Source organism: Mastigoproctus giganteus, chromosome 2 (assembly GCF_048544385.1).
Source record: "Mastigoproctus giganteus isolate SK-2022 chromosome 2, ASM4854438v1, whole genome shotgun sequence".
In the NCBI taxonomy this organism is placed as follows: domain Eukaryota; kingdom Metazoa; phylum Arthropoda; class Arachnida; order Uropygi; family Thelyphonidae; genus Mastigoproctus; species Mastigoproctus giganteus.
The window spans coordinates 96,286,495-96,303,136 of NC_143576.1; the positions used below are offsets into that span (position 1 = coordinate 96,286,495).

The 16,642-nt window shown below is 34.4% G+C and overlaps 1 protein-coding gene across 1 annotated transcript in view; it reads right to left on the reverse strand.

The window, feature by feature from the left end:
- The window catches only part of U3-55K (U3 small nuclear riboprotein factor 55K), a 148,160-nt gene that overhangs the window by 18,092 nt on the left and 113,426 nt on the right, over positions 1 to 16,642 (reverse strand). The window contains exon 11 of the mRNA XM_090389983.1: positions 3,462 to 3,524. Within this exon, the coding sequence (XP_090246109.1) occupies positions 3,462 to 3,524 (63 nt within the window). The remainder of the gene's footprint in view (positions 1 to 3,461; positions 3,525 to 16,642) is intronic.

Below are 16,642 nucleotides of genomic sequence, written 5' to 3' on the forward strand. Positions count from 1 at the left end.
CTTCCTTGGGTGTATTGATCTTCTATTTGAGTTTAATCCTTTTCTAAAAAAGCATATAAGAAAATACAGAAATCCAGGAAGTGGAAATGTTTCGTATCTGTCTTTAACCACACAAGAAGAATTTATCAATTTGTTAAGGTTAAAAGTGTTGCCACACATCACAACTGAAATTAAAGAAGTCAAATATTAAGTATCAGCATAGATTCAATTCCTGATATAAGTCACACACGTCAGTTGTCGTTGATTATTCGTTATGTATCAAAAGATGGCAAAGTACATGAGTGTTTCTTGATGTTTGTTTCCATTGAAAAGCATGATGCAAAATATCTTTTTAACATGGTGGCATCTGTTCTTGATAAACATGGAATAGATGTAGAAAATTACAGATCTCAGTCATATAAGGATGCTAATATGAATGGGATGTATTCTGGCATCCAAGCCAGATTCAAGGAAGTCAACAAATAGCAGTATGGGTTCCATGTGTTTCACACAGTCTTAATTTAGTAGGGACCACATCTGCATAAAGCTGTTTGGCTGCCGTTAAATTTTTTCGGAATTTTACAGTTGCTCTACACATTCTTTGCAGCCTCACCATAAAGATGGTCTAAATTGAGTACGATGGAGAATACAATCTTGGTCAAAAATCTATCAGACACAAGATGGTCATCACATTGCAATGCTGCAAGATCATTGAAAAAAAAAATTTACAGTAAAATTCATGCAGAACTCGTTGAAATCTCAGAATGTGAAGAACAAAAACCGACAGTGGTTCATGAAGCAAAAGCTTTGATAAATAAACTGAACAGGTTAGAAATAGTATTAATGTCTGTCATTTGGGAAAATCTTCTAAAAAACTTAGAGCAAACAAAGCAATTCAAGAACCTGGAATTGAGTTATGTGTAATTGTGAAATTATATGATGCTCTTTTGGATTATTTGATTGATGTTCGAGACGAAGACGAATTGAAAAAATGACAACAGAATTTGTTCCAAATTCTGATTACAGACAATATGAAGAAATCAAGTGGCTCTAAGCAAGGAAGCCAGTGGTCCGTATCCCGTTAACCCCAAACCACTTCAGAGCTTTCGAAACTGGTACCACGAGCACGTGATTCGGAGCCCTGAGAAATGAGGTACAGTTCTGTCCTCTGATGAGTTCCAGTTTAGCCTACAAATAGATTCTAGACATTTCATCTGGAGACAACGAGGAATGCAGTACTATCCCACCAACAGTAGAAAGGGGCACTTATGGTGGAGGTGGTATTCTTGTGTAGAGCAGAATAATGATCAATGGCCACACCCCTTCATGTGTTTGAAGGAGTATTGTAACTACGCAGAGGTACTGAGAACAGATCCTCAAACCCTATGTGTGACTTCTAAGGGGTGTGGTTGTCTCAGATTTTATTTTCATGCACGACCTCACCAATGCTCATAGAGCTCAAGTGGTGGAGAAATATCTTGAAACTGAAGATGTCCAATGGCTGCTATGGAAAACAATTACCAGACTTAAATCTGATCAAATGTGTGGGACATCCTTGGATTTTGCATTGCATGCTGACAGCCAACTCCTTGGTCACTTGGTGAGCTACACTAAAAATATCGGCATTTACTAACATAAGATTTTTTGCCATAGAATCTTATAGACACCCTTATATCAAGCACTGTTCACTGCTGTCATGCCCGTTTAACTGTTGGAAGGATCATGTGCCATGCTGATGTCATGTGACCATATTTTTGAGAATACTGTAACAAATTCTGTAATATGACCTTTTTCGTAATTCCTATAAATGTCCCTTATATCTGTCCAAAGTTTCTTGCTGTCTTCTCATTTCATTATTCCATACCAAATTTTGTCCTGCTTCACTGCAAGCTGCATGGGTTACACCACGTTCTCTGTGTGTTCTGTTAATTTTGTCAAGCAGTGTAATCTGTGTCTGAGTGCATTTCAATTTGTACCAGTGAACTAGCACTAGAGATTCAGAAATGTGCTCTGAATTTTTAAATTAAGATATATACTATATTGCCCAAAGTATATGGACATCCGTGCAATTTTGGAAAAATTTAACCATGTGTCAAGAATAAATATAACGAGTGGTTGCATTCATGCTAAAAGTAAGCAGGTCAATGAAATACAGTAGATAAGCTGGGCCACTGAGCTTAGTGACTTCCAAAGGGAATCATCATAGAAATGACATATTAGCAATCAATTGATCTGTTTGTACAATTTTAGCAGAACTGCAACACCCTAGAACAACAATGGCTAATGTAATCGCCATATGAGTGGTACATAAATCTCATTAAATATACTCTGAACCAAGAGTTCAGAGAGGCCACGGAATTTAATAATATTAAATAGAACAATATATAGCATTATATTTTATGGAAAAGCTGTGTTATGGAGTGACAAATCACAGCACTCAGTAGTGTAAAGTGTACTTTCCCGATCTAGACCCAAACATGATAGCCATGTTTGGGTCTAGTGGATGTCAAGAACATTATTTACCAAAGTGTATCATCCCAATGTTGTTTCAGATGCTGTCACTGTATGGGCTGTTTCTCATGGATTGTGACTGGACCATTGGTTGTTGTTCCCAAAACAATGAATTCCAAGTAGCAGAGTAGTTCTGAACATTTCTGTTCTTTTTACATTTTTGCAGAAGTACGGGGAAGGCCATTTTCTGTTTGAGCATATCATACAGTGCTTATTATAGTGACTTGGTTTGAAGATTTGGCAATGAAAAAATTTCACTGACTTGCCTAGAGTCCCAATTTAAGCCCCATTAAACACCTTTGTGATGAGTTGGAAAGAGAAATGGAACAAAACAGCTGATGTAATCAAAAATCGGTTCTGAGTATACCAATCTGATAAAGCACTGTATAATTAAGGTGGGCCAAAATGTTATTAAATAACATATCAGTAGAGTTTTTTGGAACATGTAAGTGTTTTGTTAAGTTTGCAATACAGCATATACGGTATACAGGTACTTTCTTTCTGTGACAACGTTTGAAAATCAACTGTAAAATGTCTTAGGGGTAGAGGTCCACATTAATTAATTAATAAGTAACATTACAACATATCTTATAAGAAATCTTTTTAAACTCTATATATACACACACACACGTAAAAGAAAAAAGAGAGAGAGAAAGAGCAAGCAGGAGAAATTGTTAGTATCTATTAATACCTGCATTCTTTTCATGATATCATGTACCTATGGTCTCTTATGCTAATATACCAATGATGGTGAGCATTTTCCGTCCTACAGGCTAAATGCAAGTTAAAATAAAAAATATGCCATTTGTATTCTACTAGGGAGGGGAGGGGATTAAAATTAGCATATAGATTTTACTAATATACTACCTAATGGCATGCATGCTATTATTGGTCTGTCATCATCACTGATATATGTTACAATTATTAATTCTAATAATCAACTATAAGAAATGAAGAAATATTTCACTCACCCATCATCACCACCTGAGAAAAATTCCTTTTCATTTATAAGCCGCACACAATCAATGGAAAACCTAGGTAGTGTCATTATATATCAGACATATGATTTGTCAAAATATGACATGAATTGCAAAATCCATCACACTTGAATTTTGTTTTATATTAATGTGAAAAATTCAGAACTAAATTTATCTAAAATTATATCAAGTGTTATGTTTAACAATTTTTTGACTAAAAACAATTATTTCAGTGCTCCTCTCGAGATGTTTTATTTTACTGCATATATGCTTTCAGGGCGTGTGTGTGTGTTTTTTTTCTCTTTTTGTGGAAAATTTTTACTTTCCATCAAATGGCAACAGCATTACTAGGCTTACACTAGCTGATCTACTTCTAAATTAATCTAAAAATAAACATGTTTAATTTAGTTTAGTGTTTGCTAAAGAAAAGACTCTTCAAACAAAGACTACTGTTGTGCACAACTCGTATTTCCAGAGAGCAAACTCAAATGTCCATTACCATCACAAATCCAAGTTAGTTAATGTACACATAGTGCATTACATTTCAGGTGCATTGGCAAATAGTAATGATTCATGATTTATAACAAAAAAAAAAAGACGTGTAAACCAAGAAAATTTCACTTCTGTGCATCTTCCACATTACCCTCTAATCAGTGCATGGTAATAAACATCATATCCAGGGCTACAGCTACAACACATGGTATATATATGGACAGCCTATGTGATATGTATAAAAAAAATAATAAGTAATAATTGCCAGATTTCTGTTGATTCAATTTTAATAAAATTTGGGAAGGATCAACAAATCATTCCAACAGAGTGAAATACAAAATTTCATGAAACTCATCCATAGTTGAGTTATTGCATGTGAACAGAAGGAGAGAGGAACAAAGAAATAATAATTGTTGGATTTCGATTGGCCCATTAATGTGGACCTCTACATCCATAGTTGAGTTATTGCATGTGAACAGTAGAAAGGAACAAATAAATACAGGTAATTCTCGACTTTACGAGTTAATTCGTTCCTAACGCACACTCGTAAAGCTGGAATTAAATCCCATAGACATAATGTTAAAAATAGGGGTTACGTTCTCAACAATGAAATTAGTTAGCTAATTAGTTTATTTTTAAACAATGATTGATTTATTGAAAGAAATGAAAATGTAACCTGTAAAATCAAGCAAATTATAACAATAAGGAAATTATTTACGACTTCCAAATTTTAAAGAATGGTTATTCTTCATCATCGACTAAATGCACACTCGTTGATCACTCATTATTGGCTCGGCACTCGTTGGTTTGTTGCACAAGGAGTAGTCTTCTTCAGAAATGCTTCAAGAGGCATTTGTTTCCATGATAATCTTCTCTTTTAATTATAAATTTCATGATTGCATGCAAGAAGCATTTTTTAACGGCACACACACAAATTGCAACTACCACGATTTGCGTGGAGTAACAAGTTTACGAAGCCTTAAAAAAAAAAAAAGGAATGAAGAGAAGATTCTGAAATTTTTTTTAATGTTTTTTATATGATTGAAGATTTCAATAAAAGAGAAACACATTTCGCCATAATAACGTAAAAACCCACACAATTCTAGCTATTGGTATTTTCGCGAATGCAATAACACGGAAATTACTACCTGTTTATAATTGCTTGAGTAACAGAAAAGCCCAATAAACCGGAAAGTGCAAATTGTTTTTATGTTTTATGGTCATGACCTCCAGAAAAATGCTTTAGAAAAATATCACAAAGGTGATATTATCACAAAATCGATTCTTATAATGAAACATATGATAAAGATGAAAGTGTAGTGCATTTTAATGATTTGAATTGGTAACTAATACAATTTACAAACCACACTCACGACCTTTTATATAGCCTCAAGGTCACGTTCATGACCTTAAAAATTACATTTTAGAGAGATAAATAGCTTAGTTAAACAGCGAAAATTTCAACTTCCGAGATCTTGAAATTACCAAAAAAACAGTGTGTTGCTGGGTTCACATTACGATATTTTAACAATATGATGGAACTGATTAATATCGTAAAGCGGGGTACACTGGATTGTATAGCTTAGCATGTGGTTTGGAATGCAATATTTATGAATGCTTAACATTCATTTTTTGTTATTTATTTGGTTTTTTTTTTAGGAGCATTATCAACTAAGACCACATTGCTCTGGGGATATGTGGTGGTCATTCCCTGACCTTTCCGCATCCTCCGTATTTGGTGGGATCACGGGCTTGAACCCCAGTCTAATCAAGAAGCGTGTGCTACGTACTGCTGCTCCTGCCCACCTGGCTACGGAGGCGCCATTCATTTTTTTTTTTTTTTTTTGCAATTAATGTTCATATTTTTTTATTTTGTTGATACTTAGGAAAAAAACTTGTAAACCCGGGAACTCATAAAGCAAAAACTGCCTGTAATAATTGTTGGATTTCGATTTGCCCAGTTAATTGCATGAAAACACATTTATTGGTAATCAAGTTACATGTGGATGGGATGGATAAAGAAAAAATAAGTCTGATTTCTGCTGGCCTGATTTTAATGAAATTTCACAAAATTTGAATTCGGAAATCTGAACTCAGTGAAATTTGAAAAATTGTTGTAACACAGAATAAATAAAATTTCATGAAAATCCACCCACTAGAAGTAGAGTATTGCATGTGAACAGAAAAAATAAAATAAAATAAAATAATAATAACTGCCAGATTTCTACTGGTTACTACATGTGGATGAACAGAAATAATAATAATTGTCTGATTCGTATCAGTCCAATTTTAATGAAATTTAGATGGCTCTACAAATCTTTCTAAAAGATCCAAATATACAATTTCATGAAAATTCATACACTGGGAGTGGAGTTTTTCATGTGGATTTACATGGTAAAGATAATAAGACAATAGGTGTATTATGCATAAAATGTGGTTTTTTTTTTTTTTTTTGTTAATCACAGAAAAAATGCATAAAATTACTTTTTTTTTGTTAATTATAGAACTTCTGGAATTTGGATAGGTAAATATTATATGTAAAAACTTGTTCAAAAATTACATAAAGATAACTACCTGAGTGTATAAGTAGAACAGTTGACACTCAATGTGTTAACTGTTCTACTCCAAGGCTCAAGTGTATTAAATATAACAAAGTGCTTACAAGAAGCATATTCTGATTTTAAGATATCAAGTAGAGTAAAATCTCATGAATCTAACTTGTAAATATTCTCAAAAATCCAGTACTTTCGAAAATTTTATATTAAAAGAAAAATAATAATCTAAGAAAAAAAACTTTACAAAAGTCCCACAGTTCATTAAGCACTATTGTGCACTACAGTGAAAAGACTACAAAAAATGTGGTGACTAAAGTTCCATTGAGTATGATCTGAAGAAATAAAAAAGTGAATTAAAGATATTTTAAGCAGACAGTAACTTGTTTAAACTCGTGAGTAGGTGTAAAATATTGCTGTATATATCTTGACCTTTGAAGCAAGTAAAAATCATCATCTAAAAAAAATAAAAACTTACATAAATATAAGGTTGACTTGTATGCCAAATATAAAATCCTCAACTTGAATTAAAGGCATGTGCTCACGTTGAGAAAGACATGAATTAATAATAATATATTTATAATTTATTATGCATATAATTTTACACAAATAAACAGTTGCTCATCTTTTTTAAAATCATATCATTTGTTTTTCTTTGTCAGACAAAAACAATTCATGGGATTCATCAGGAGTTATGTTTTTAGGTTTATTTGAAAAGTTAACTTCTGAGATTGTCAATTTCTTATAACAAACATGCTTCCATATTAAGGCACTGTTTGCAGAGAAAACAATGTAAAAACAATAATGTACTGAAAACAATGTTTTCAGTACACTATCAAAAGACAACAAGGAATTGCTTTGTTACAAAAAAGTCTCACAAGTACACATGTAGTACTTCCTTGTGTAGACAAGCTGTGCTGTCTACACAAGGAAGTACTGGATAAGCTTTCTTTCGGTTTATTGTACAGTGTAATAAAATTTTGCAATGAAAGCTTTTAAAATGGTAGAAATAATTGAATTAAAAAAGTAGACAGTGATTCTTAATGTAGATTTTATTGACATACAAGTTAGTGCAAACACATTATGTCTATATGAAGTAAATTAACCAAAGTTATTATAGTGGCATCGTTTCATTATGCAGATTTCACTGCAATACACCACTACTCAAGATGGCTAAAAAATTTACTAAAAAAGTGGGTGACCCCCGCTGGGAACTTAGTCAGCATCACAATCTGCACTTAGCATTAGTAGAGGCATATGATGCATCCAGTTATATTAAAGGAGGCAGCAAGAAAGCAAGCTTATGTAGCATCAGGCACAAAAAAAAAACCCTTCCACTTCACCCCTCCGTTCATTCGAAATACCTGTCCAGCTGAGCCTTAAATTTATTTAGGCTATCAACTTCCACAACAAGGGATGGAAGTCTGTTCCACCAACCAACTACCCGCTGGCTAAATGCAAATTTCCGCACATCTATCCGACATCTGTCTTTCCTCAATTTAAATAAATTTGATGAATTTGAGTTGAGGTATTGCTCAAAGCATCAAAGGCGGATATTGTTGGGATATCAGAGACGTGGTGTCACACATATATAAGTAATGCAGAACTGGAATTTGGGGAGTACAACGTCTACAGAAAGGATAGGAAGGGAGGAGGGGTTATGCTATTAGTTAAGAAACACATAAAATCCAAGGAAGTGAAGCCAGTCGACATCGCTGGACAGTGCAGTGCAGTGTCGAGTCAGTTTGGTGTGTCATAAGCATTGGGAGATCAAAATTGAGAGTAGGAGTGTGCTATAGGCCTAATGACTCTGATGAGTATAATAAGAAACTGTACAGGGAAATAGAGTGGGCCAGTAAATCAGAGAGTCTTATAATGGGGGATTTTAATTTCCCAGATACTGACTGGAATTTGTGGGTTGGTCACTCACACACTAGCAAGGCTTTTGTGGATTTATTGGATGATTGTTTTCTAAATCAGCATGTTCGGGAGGCAACTAGAGGGAGCAATACTCTTGATTTGATTATCAGTAGTGATTCATCATGCATTAAGAATCTGCAGATACAGGAACCACTAGGTGGCAGTGATCACAGTGTGCTGAAGTGAAATTTACTCAAAGAGGTAACTACCATTAGGGGTAAAGGGAAGGGTTATTGCTTTCGTAAAGGCGACTACGATGGTCTAAGACAGTATTTAAATTCTATACAGTGGGACCAACTGATGATGTTACGAACAGAAAACTCAAAATGGGAAGCATTCAAAGAACTTATCTTGGAAGCTACTAGGCTTTACATACCAACTAAGAAATATTGTTCAAGGTTCAGGCCTAAATGGATGTCAGAATAACTAATGAGACATATGGCGGAGAAGAAAAATGCATGGGACACATATAAATTAACATGTGACACAGAAGCCTATGATAGATATAAGTTGATCTGTAACCAAGTTACAAAGGAAGTTAGGCAGGCGAAGGCAGATTATGAGAAATCTTTGGCAAGGGATGCAAAGAAAAACAGCAAGGAGTTCTTTACTTATGTAAACTCTAGAAGGAAGGGGATAAATCAGATTGGTCCACTTGATATCGATGGTTCAACTGTTCATGATCCTGCTTAGGTAGCTAACAAACTAAATCAATATTTTGCATTTACATTCACACATGAGGAGTTATTCAGGAAGGGGAATTCCATAGAAGAAGTAAACACTGGCAGTGAGCTAGATGATCTTGTAATAATTGAGAGTAAAGTGGAGGAGAAATTGTTGAAGATAAATACAAGAAAGGCACCTGGGGTGGACTGGATCTATCCAGTTATATTATAGGAGGCAGCAAAGGAAGTAAGCAATCCATTAGCCATAATTATGAGAGCTTCCTTGGACTCAGGGGAGGTACCCACAGACTGGAAATGTGCAAATATAACCCCAATTCACAAAGGAGGATCAAAGGCTGACAGAAGTAATTATAGACCTGTGAGTTTAACTTCTGTTCCAGGAAAATTAATGGAAGCACTGCAGGATCATCTTGACAAGAATTCAGTTATAGATCAGACACAGCATGGTTTTGTTAAAGGAAGGTCTTGCCTGACCAATTTGATTGGATACTATGATGTAGTCACAAAAGAATTGGATGCAGGGAATAACTTTGATATTATATATTTGGATCTTAGAAAGGCTTTTGATACTGTTGCACATGGAAGACTGATGCACAAATTGGAGCAGTGTGGCACTGGTGGCAAATTGTTGCTATGGATAAAGGGGATGGTTGAGTGGCAGAATACAGAGAGTGGTAATTAATGGACACTGCTCATCGTGGACTAATGTTATTAGTGGAGTCCCTCAGGGTTCAGTGTTGGGTCCATTGTTGTTTTCTGTATTTATAAATAATATTGATGATGGTATATCAAGCTTAATGTCCAAGTTTGCAGACGATACAAAGGTTGGCAGGGTTGTTAAGGACGCTACTGATGCTATGCTACTGCAACAGAATCTGGAAAGGTTGAGCAGATGGGTGGAGAGGTGGCAAATGAAGTTTAACATTGACAAATGTAAAGTACTACATATGGGAAACAGCAATCCCAGAGCAACGTATCAACTCTGTGGTACTACACTGACAGTAGTAGAGAATGAAAAGGACCTGGGGGTAATTGTGCAAGCAGATATGAAGTTCTCTGAGCAGTGCAGACGGGCTGCAAGAATAGCTCATGGGTTTTTGTCTTTTCAGAAGGTTCTGTAATATACAGATGCTTCAAAAATGTTTTTTTGTTTTTCTATGGCCAGTGTTAATAGCCTCTTTTCAAGACGCCAATTATCTGCATCAGTAGATAAAATTAGTGTTTTGTGAAGTATTTTTTTAATTCTTTGATACCACTGTATTTATACTTTTGTTGCATAAAACTTGTTTGGAGAGGTCTAAGTTCAACTCTTGTCAACAATTGAAGGAATTTCTTAAGTCCTCATAAATCAAGACTGAGACTAACCAATACCAATCTCAGGTGGGGGGGGAGAAGAAGGGTTCTCTGCCACTGCTTATTGTAGGTTTTTCAACCTGTGAATATAAACTCCTACAGGCAAAATATACAATATGGATATGAGCAACAAACTCCGGTGCTATTAAAATTATAATTCGAATTTTTGTAATAAAAGTGGGTCAACTGAAAAGGTGTGATCAAAAAGTTCAGAAACTGACTTTGTACCTTGAAATTATAGCATCAAAAAAAAAAGAAGTGAGTTGTCACTTGTCACAACACATTCAGTAACTCAGCTATATGCAATCACACAAATCACCCATTTATCTACAGTCAGTCTGAATTAGTATACACTGTTTAAGAGATATTTAAAGTATTTGGTTAGGTCGCACTATAAAATAAGTGATCTTACTGAGCCACAAATTTGTATAAAACTTTTCCAAATTAGAGAAATAGTATTATTACCAGCCATATGGTGCAGGGAAGCCCAATACTTTGGCTGCACAAGAAAAAAAATAACTAATAAAATAAAATACTATTTAACTCCCTCATTGTAGAATTCATTGAGCATCATAGCTCTGTAAATATTTACCTTAAGTTGACATTCAATATTCCTTTGACTTCGGAACCACTTCTATTATACCCTCTTAAATTTATCAATCATGAGAGATTTTTTAGGCATCTCGGTGCATAATTACTTAAAAATTACGTTAAAATGTTCAGTCCAAAAACACTATGTATTAATTTTAAAAATATTGTCTTCATAAAAATATAATTTCGAAATTCACCAAAGTTAATTTTAATCACAAAATTCCTGTATAATAAAATTGGCTACTAATACGTCTCGCAATATTTAATTAGCTTTGAAATCTCGGTATTCTGTTAAACAGAGATATCTTGCCCAGGTTAAACAGGTTCACACTAGGCTAAAAAAAATTTTACACCCTAATGATTGGTTATCATTGAAGACTACTATTAATGTATGCTGCAAAGCTTTAGCTGCCGAAATCAGAAACCATCATATTAATAACTTGAATGCATTATTACTTACATCTATGTTCAAGCAAGATTCACAACATACTCTAATAACAGTTATAATGATTACTTCATTATAACTGTTATTAGAGTATGTTGTGAATTTTGATGTATTATTGCATAGTCCCGACTAGACTCACACTATAATTCCGAATGAACTAGTTCATCCACTACTCCCTTTCAAACTGGTAACACAGCTACATGTCAACAGGATCAGATTTCAATTCTTTCTAAGGGCTTGAACTATAACCTACCACCTCAATTTTTACCCAAGAAACAATGTGCAATTGATATTGAATTTGGACTACGAAATATTAACCAAAAATACTTAATTGTACAGCAGGTAAACCAGGTGATTAACAACTTAAGAAGTCAGAGGCTACCAAAATTAAGCAGGCACAAAAGTAAGACCTTATATCACCTACGGAAGAACAAGGATACAGCAGGCCCTCGTTATAATGCAGTTCGCTTTATGCCAATTCGCTATAATGCTGTTCTTATATTATAACCCGTATCTGACTATAACGCTGTCACAAATCACTATATATGCTCTTTTACAGATTGCATTTTTGGCATATTTAATGAAATCGTTTCATTTGATGGAGTCGATAGCTTGAAAATGAATAGCAAAACAGCATTAAAACGTTTCCCACGCCGACTTGAGAAATTTTCTCGCACGCTATTTTAATTGCAGTACAGTGACTTGTTATATAGTTCAAAGATCAACATTTTTAAAAATGACCAAGTATATTGCTTGTAATATTTGCATTATATACGTTTATCCGAAGTCTAGTCATCACTCAGTACAGTATTAGACATCGTGCATAACGGACAGTTTACTCGAACATTGTATCATAATTAATGCAACCAACACAGTTACATTTTCGAAGAGTTAATAATGGCAGATAAGAATGAAAAAGCAACATCTGGACGCAGTACGAAGACTACACATGTAAGAAAAAGACTGAATTTGAAAATTAAATTACACGTTTTGACGCGAATCGATTCCTGTCAACGACAAGTGGATGTGTGCCATAATTTAGGACTGCCAAGTTTAACTGTAAGAACAATTATAAAAAATAAAGAATTAATTTTAGCAGCGGGAAAGACAGCCGTTCCACTGCAAGCAACTAGGGCTAGGTTGGCTAATAGGATTGAAATGGAGAGACTTTAACTAATTTTATTGAAGATAATATCTAATGCAGAATTCAGTTAAGTTAAATATTATATATATATATATATATATATACACAGTGAAACTTCCCTTTAACGGACAGCCATGGGGAACGAAAATACGTCCGTTAGAGAGAGGTGTCCGCTAACAAGAAGTCTGAGGGAGAAAAAAAAAAAAAGCAAGAAAGAAAAATCGTTAAACGTTTAATGTAAAATTAAATTAAATTATATACAGATTTTGCACAATATTTTTTAAAATAATATACATACAATTGTGCTATGCATATTATGACTTTATCTTAAGAAAAATACATACAGTAATCACTTATTTTCTTCTGCACCTTCTTCCGGCTGATAATTTTGTTTTCAACATTTGTTTGGAGTGAAGAAACCATCGAAAGTCCATCAGTATCTTCTTCAGCGGAGAAAAACATTTTTAAACGATTGATTTGTATGAGCGCTTCTTCTATTTTCATCGGTGGTTCGTCGTTAATATGTTCTTCGACAGAATGACCTCCTTCCATTTCTTCATCCTCATGAGGAACTTCTTGAAAAATATCGATGATAATGTCGTTGATATCTAGAGCACCATCTTCTGTAGCGAGGTTCGAGTCTATATCTTTGTAGCCAGGGTCACTTGTAGCTGAAGTGTCGTACATTATCAATAGATGTTGAAGTTCTTGTTCTTCTTGGTGCTCCACATTGCTGTTCACAACTTCAATTTTTGCGTTTGAGAAGCCAGACTTTACAAAACAGTTCACGGCAGTTTGTTTTCTAATTGCATTTACTGAAGAGGAAATCCATTGAATCGCATCTAGGATGCTGATTTTCTTTGCAAGGTCACTCGCACATGTTACATCGTTCATGTTTGCAATGAGATGTCTTAAAACACGTTTTCTGTAGTGAAGTTTAAAATTTTTTATTATCCCTTGATCCAAGGGCTGACACTCTGCAGATGTGTTTTGTGGCAGAAAAACGATTTGAATGTTGGACAATTCAATGTGCGGGTGAAATGCAGCATTATCCCTGGAAAGAATAATTTTTCTGTTTTGACGAATCATGTTTTGGTTAAAGTGACTTATCCATTCGCTCATGATATCTCGTGTCATTCATGCTTTTTTATTAGTCTTCCAATCAACATTCAAAAGATTCAACTTTATGCCCTTGAAACAACGAGGATTTTGTGGTTTTCCTATAACAAGAGGTTGTTCAAAGTCTCCCAGCATATTTGTACACAATAGTACAGTCAAGCGTTCCTTAGAAATTTTCCGCCCTGGCACTTTTCGTTTTTTAGACTCATTGTTTTTTCAGGAAGAGCTTTAAAAAACAACCCTGTTTCGTCACAGTTGTAAATATCCTTAGCTTCAAAATCACGACATAACTCTTCCAATTTGACGGTCCACTCTGTTACAACCCCAGTATCAACAGAAAACCACTTACGGTTTTCCAATAAATTTTATGCCGAGTTTTGAACTTGTCTAACCATCCCACAGAAGCTTTGAACTCATTTACTCCCATAGATTTTGCAACCTCCAAAGCCTTTTCCCTAATAATAGGCCCATTAATGGGAATTTTTTTAGCACGTTCGCGACAAAACCACTCATACGTAACATTGTCAATTTGAAGTCCAACAGTTTTCGGAAATGGTTTTTGAACCTGATCATTTCCGTGTTGCCAAAATTGTTTGAGCAGTTCATTTTTTTCCTTTAGGATGTCGCTTACCTGCGTCTTCCCGATTTTGAATTTTGCAGCGAGATTGCGAACACTATTTTTTTGCCGATCATACGCATTAATGAGTTCGACTTTTATCTTTTAAAGTTAAATGTTTACGAGAAGACATTGTGCACTTCACACGACACTGAACAAAACTGAAAACTGAAACTCAAAAGACGAAAGGCCGGCCAAATTCACCCCGCCCCCTGCACACACACCGAATTCATCAGAAGTTTTACACGTGCCTTAAAAATTCTTGAAAAACGGTTTACAACCGCGACGTAAACCTTGATAAAATTCAGAGAATCGGAAATAGAAAATAGATTGAGGCAATATGTGGAAGAAAAGTTCCTAGAAAAAGGGCCGTGAGCTCTCCCGCAGTCCGTTATGGGGAGATCAAATTAAGTGCTAATCTAAACGAAAGAGTGTAGATTGCCTGTCCGCGTCCGTTACAGAGAATGTCCGCTAGACAGAAGCTGCAAACACGTTAAAACCAATGGAGGTGAGTTGGGGAATTTGAAAATGTCCGTTGTAGAGAGATGTCCGTTAACGAGAGGTGTCCGTTAGGAGAAGTTTCACTGTATATAAAAGAGAGAGAGAGATTAGCCTATTTGATGATCTGAAGAAAACACCTAAAAAAAAAAAAAAAAAAAAAAAATGTGGAACCATTTAAAACTAGAAGGACTGGTTGAATAGATTTAAACTCCAGGGAGAAGCCACAAGTGCAGATCAAGGAACCAAAACTTTCAAAAAATAACTTGCTAAAATTATTGAAGAGGGGTATTATGTGTCATACTTCTGAACAAATTTTTAACATAGATGAAGCAGGACTTTTGGAAGTGAATGCCTAAAAGAAATTTCATATTGAAAGAAGAAAAAAAAACATGCCAGGTTTCAAAGCGGCAAAGGATCGGTTGACTTTATTGTTGGGTGGTAATGTTGCGGGGGATTTAAAATTAAAACCCCTTTTAGATTACCAGGAAGAGAGCCAAAATACAACCCAAAATCGACACATTTTTTATGATTAAATTCATCAATTAAATTAAATCAATTTAGATCAATTAAATTCATGATTTTAATTGGAATTTTAAGTTTAATTTTGATACATAAGTAATTACCACATAATTATATACGTATGTAATGCAGAATATTTTATATGTACAAATATTTGAATACAGTAAAACCCCGCTATTCGCGGTCGCTGATTTAACATAAAATGAAACCTAAAAAAATTTGAATTTTAAAGCGCCATGAACATTTTCCGCCATAAAAAAGCATGGGCGTGGCTAAAATGATCTTTCCCAGTCAAAACAGCACTCAGTGGTGGGGGAGAAAGGGGTGACAAAATCGTGAGCGTGGATGTTTCTCGCTAATCCTTGTTCAATATGTGTTATGCGCTTGTCATGGAAGGTTTCGTCGTTTGCTTTTAATTTATATGCTTATAAATTGAATAAATTTATCCATTTATAAATTGATATGTTTACAAAAGTGATAAATCTACCGTTTTGCAGTGCAAAACACTTTTTCGAATGTGTTAACGGAAGAAAGTGACTTTATTGTGGACAAGTTCTTTCTAACCTGTATTCGTAGCCATAAAAATATGGCTACGAATAACAATGGAAATGTGAAAATATCAAAGATGATGACATTAGCGAATAAAATTGAGTTAGACAAAATTTCTAATAGTGAAAGTGTCTCCTCAGTGGCAAAACATAAAATCAATGAGTCAACGGTATGATCAATCAAGAAATCAGAAGAAAAAATCTGCCGTAGTGTCCGTGAAAACACGCTAATTGGTTCAAAAGTTTGTTCTGTAACTCGTGATGTTAAATTAGAAAAAATAGAAAAAACTTTAAATCTGTGGATAGAAGACCGAACTCAAAATAAAATTCCATTAAGTTCACTCATCATTCGTGAAAGGGCAAAACTCCTTTATCAACACTTGAGCAAAACTGGTGATAACACTGGCGGGATAAGTTTTAGCTAGCAAAGGCACTGGTTTGAAAGATTTGTTTAAAATTTCTAATAAATATTACATTTAATATTAAATTGTTTCTTATTTTTATTTCGATGCCATATGCTTGCATTTCACTATGTGCTTTCTATGTACATAGTCATATTATGAAGGTACATATAATACATACATAAATAAAATTTTAGATTAGTTTTTCTTATATATTTCATACTTTGGAACGGAACCCCTTTATTACTATGAGAGCCATAACTCAGTATTCGCGTTTTTGGTATTCAT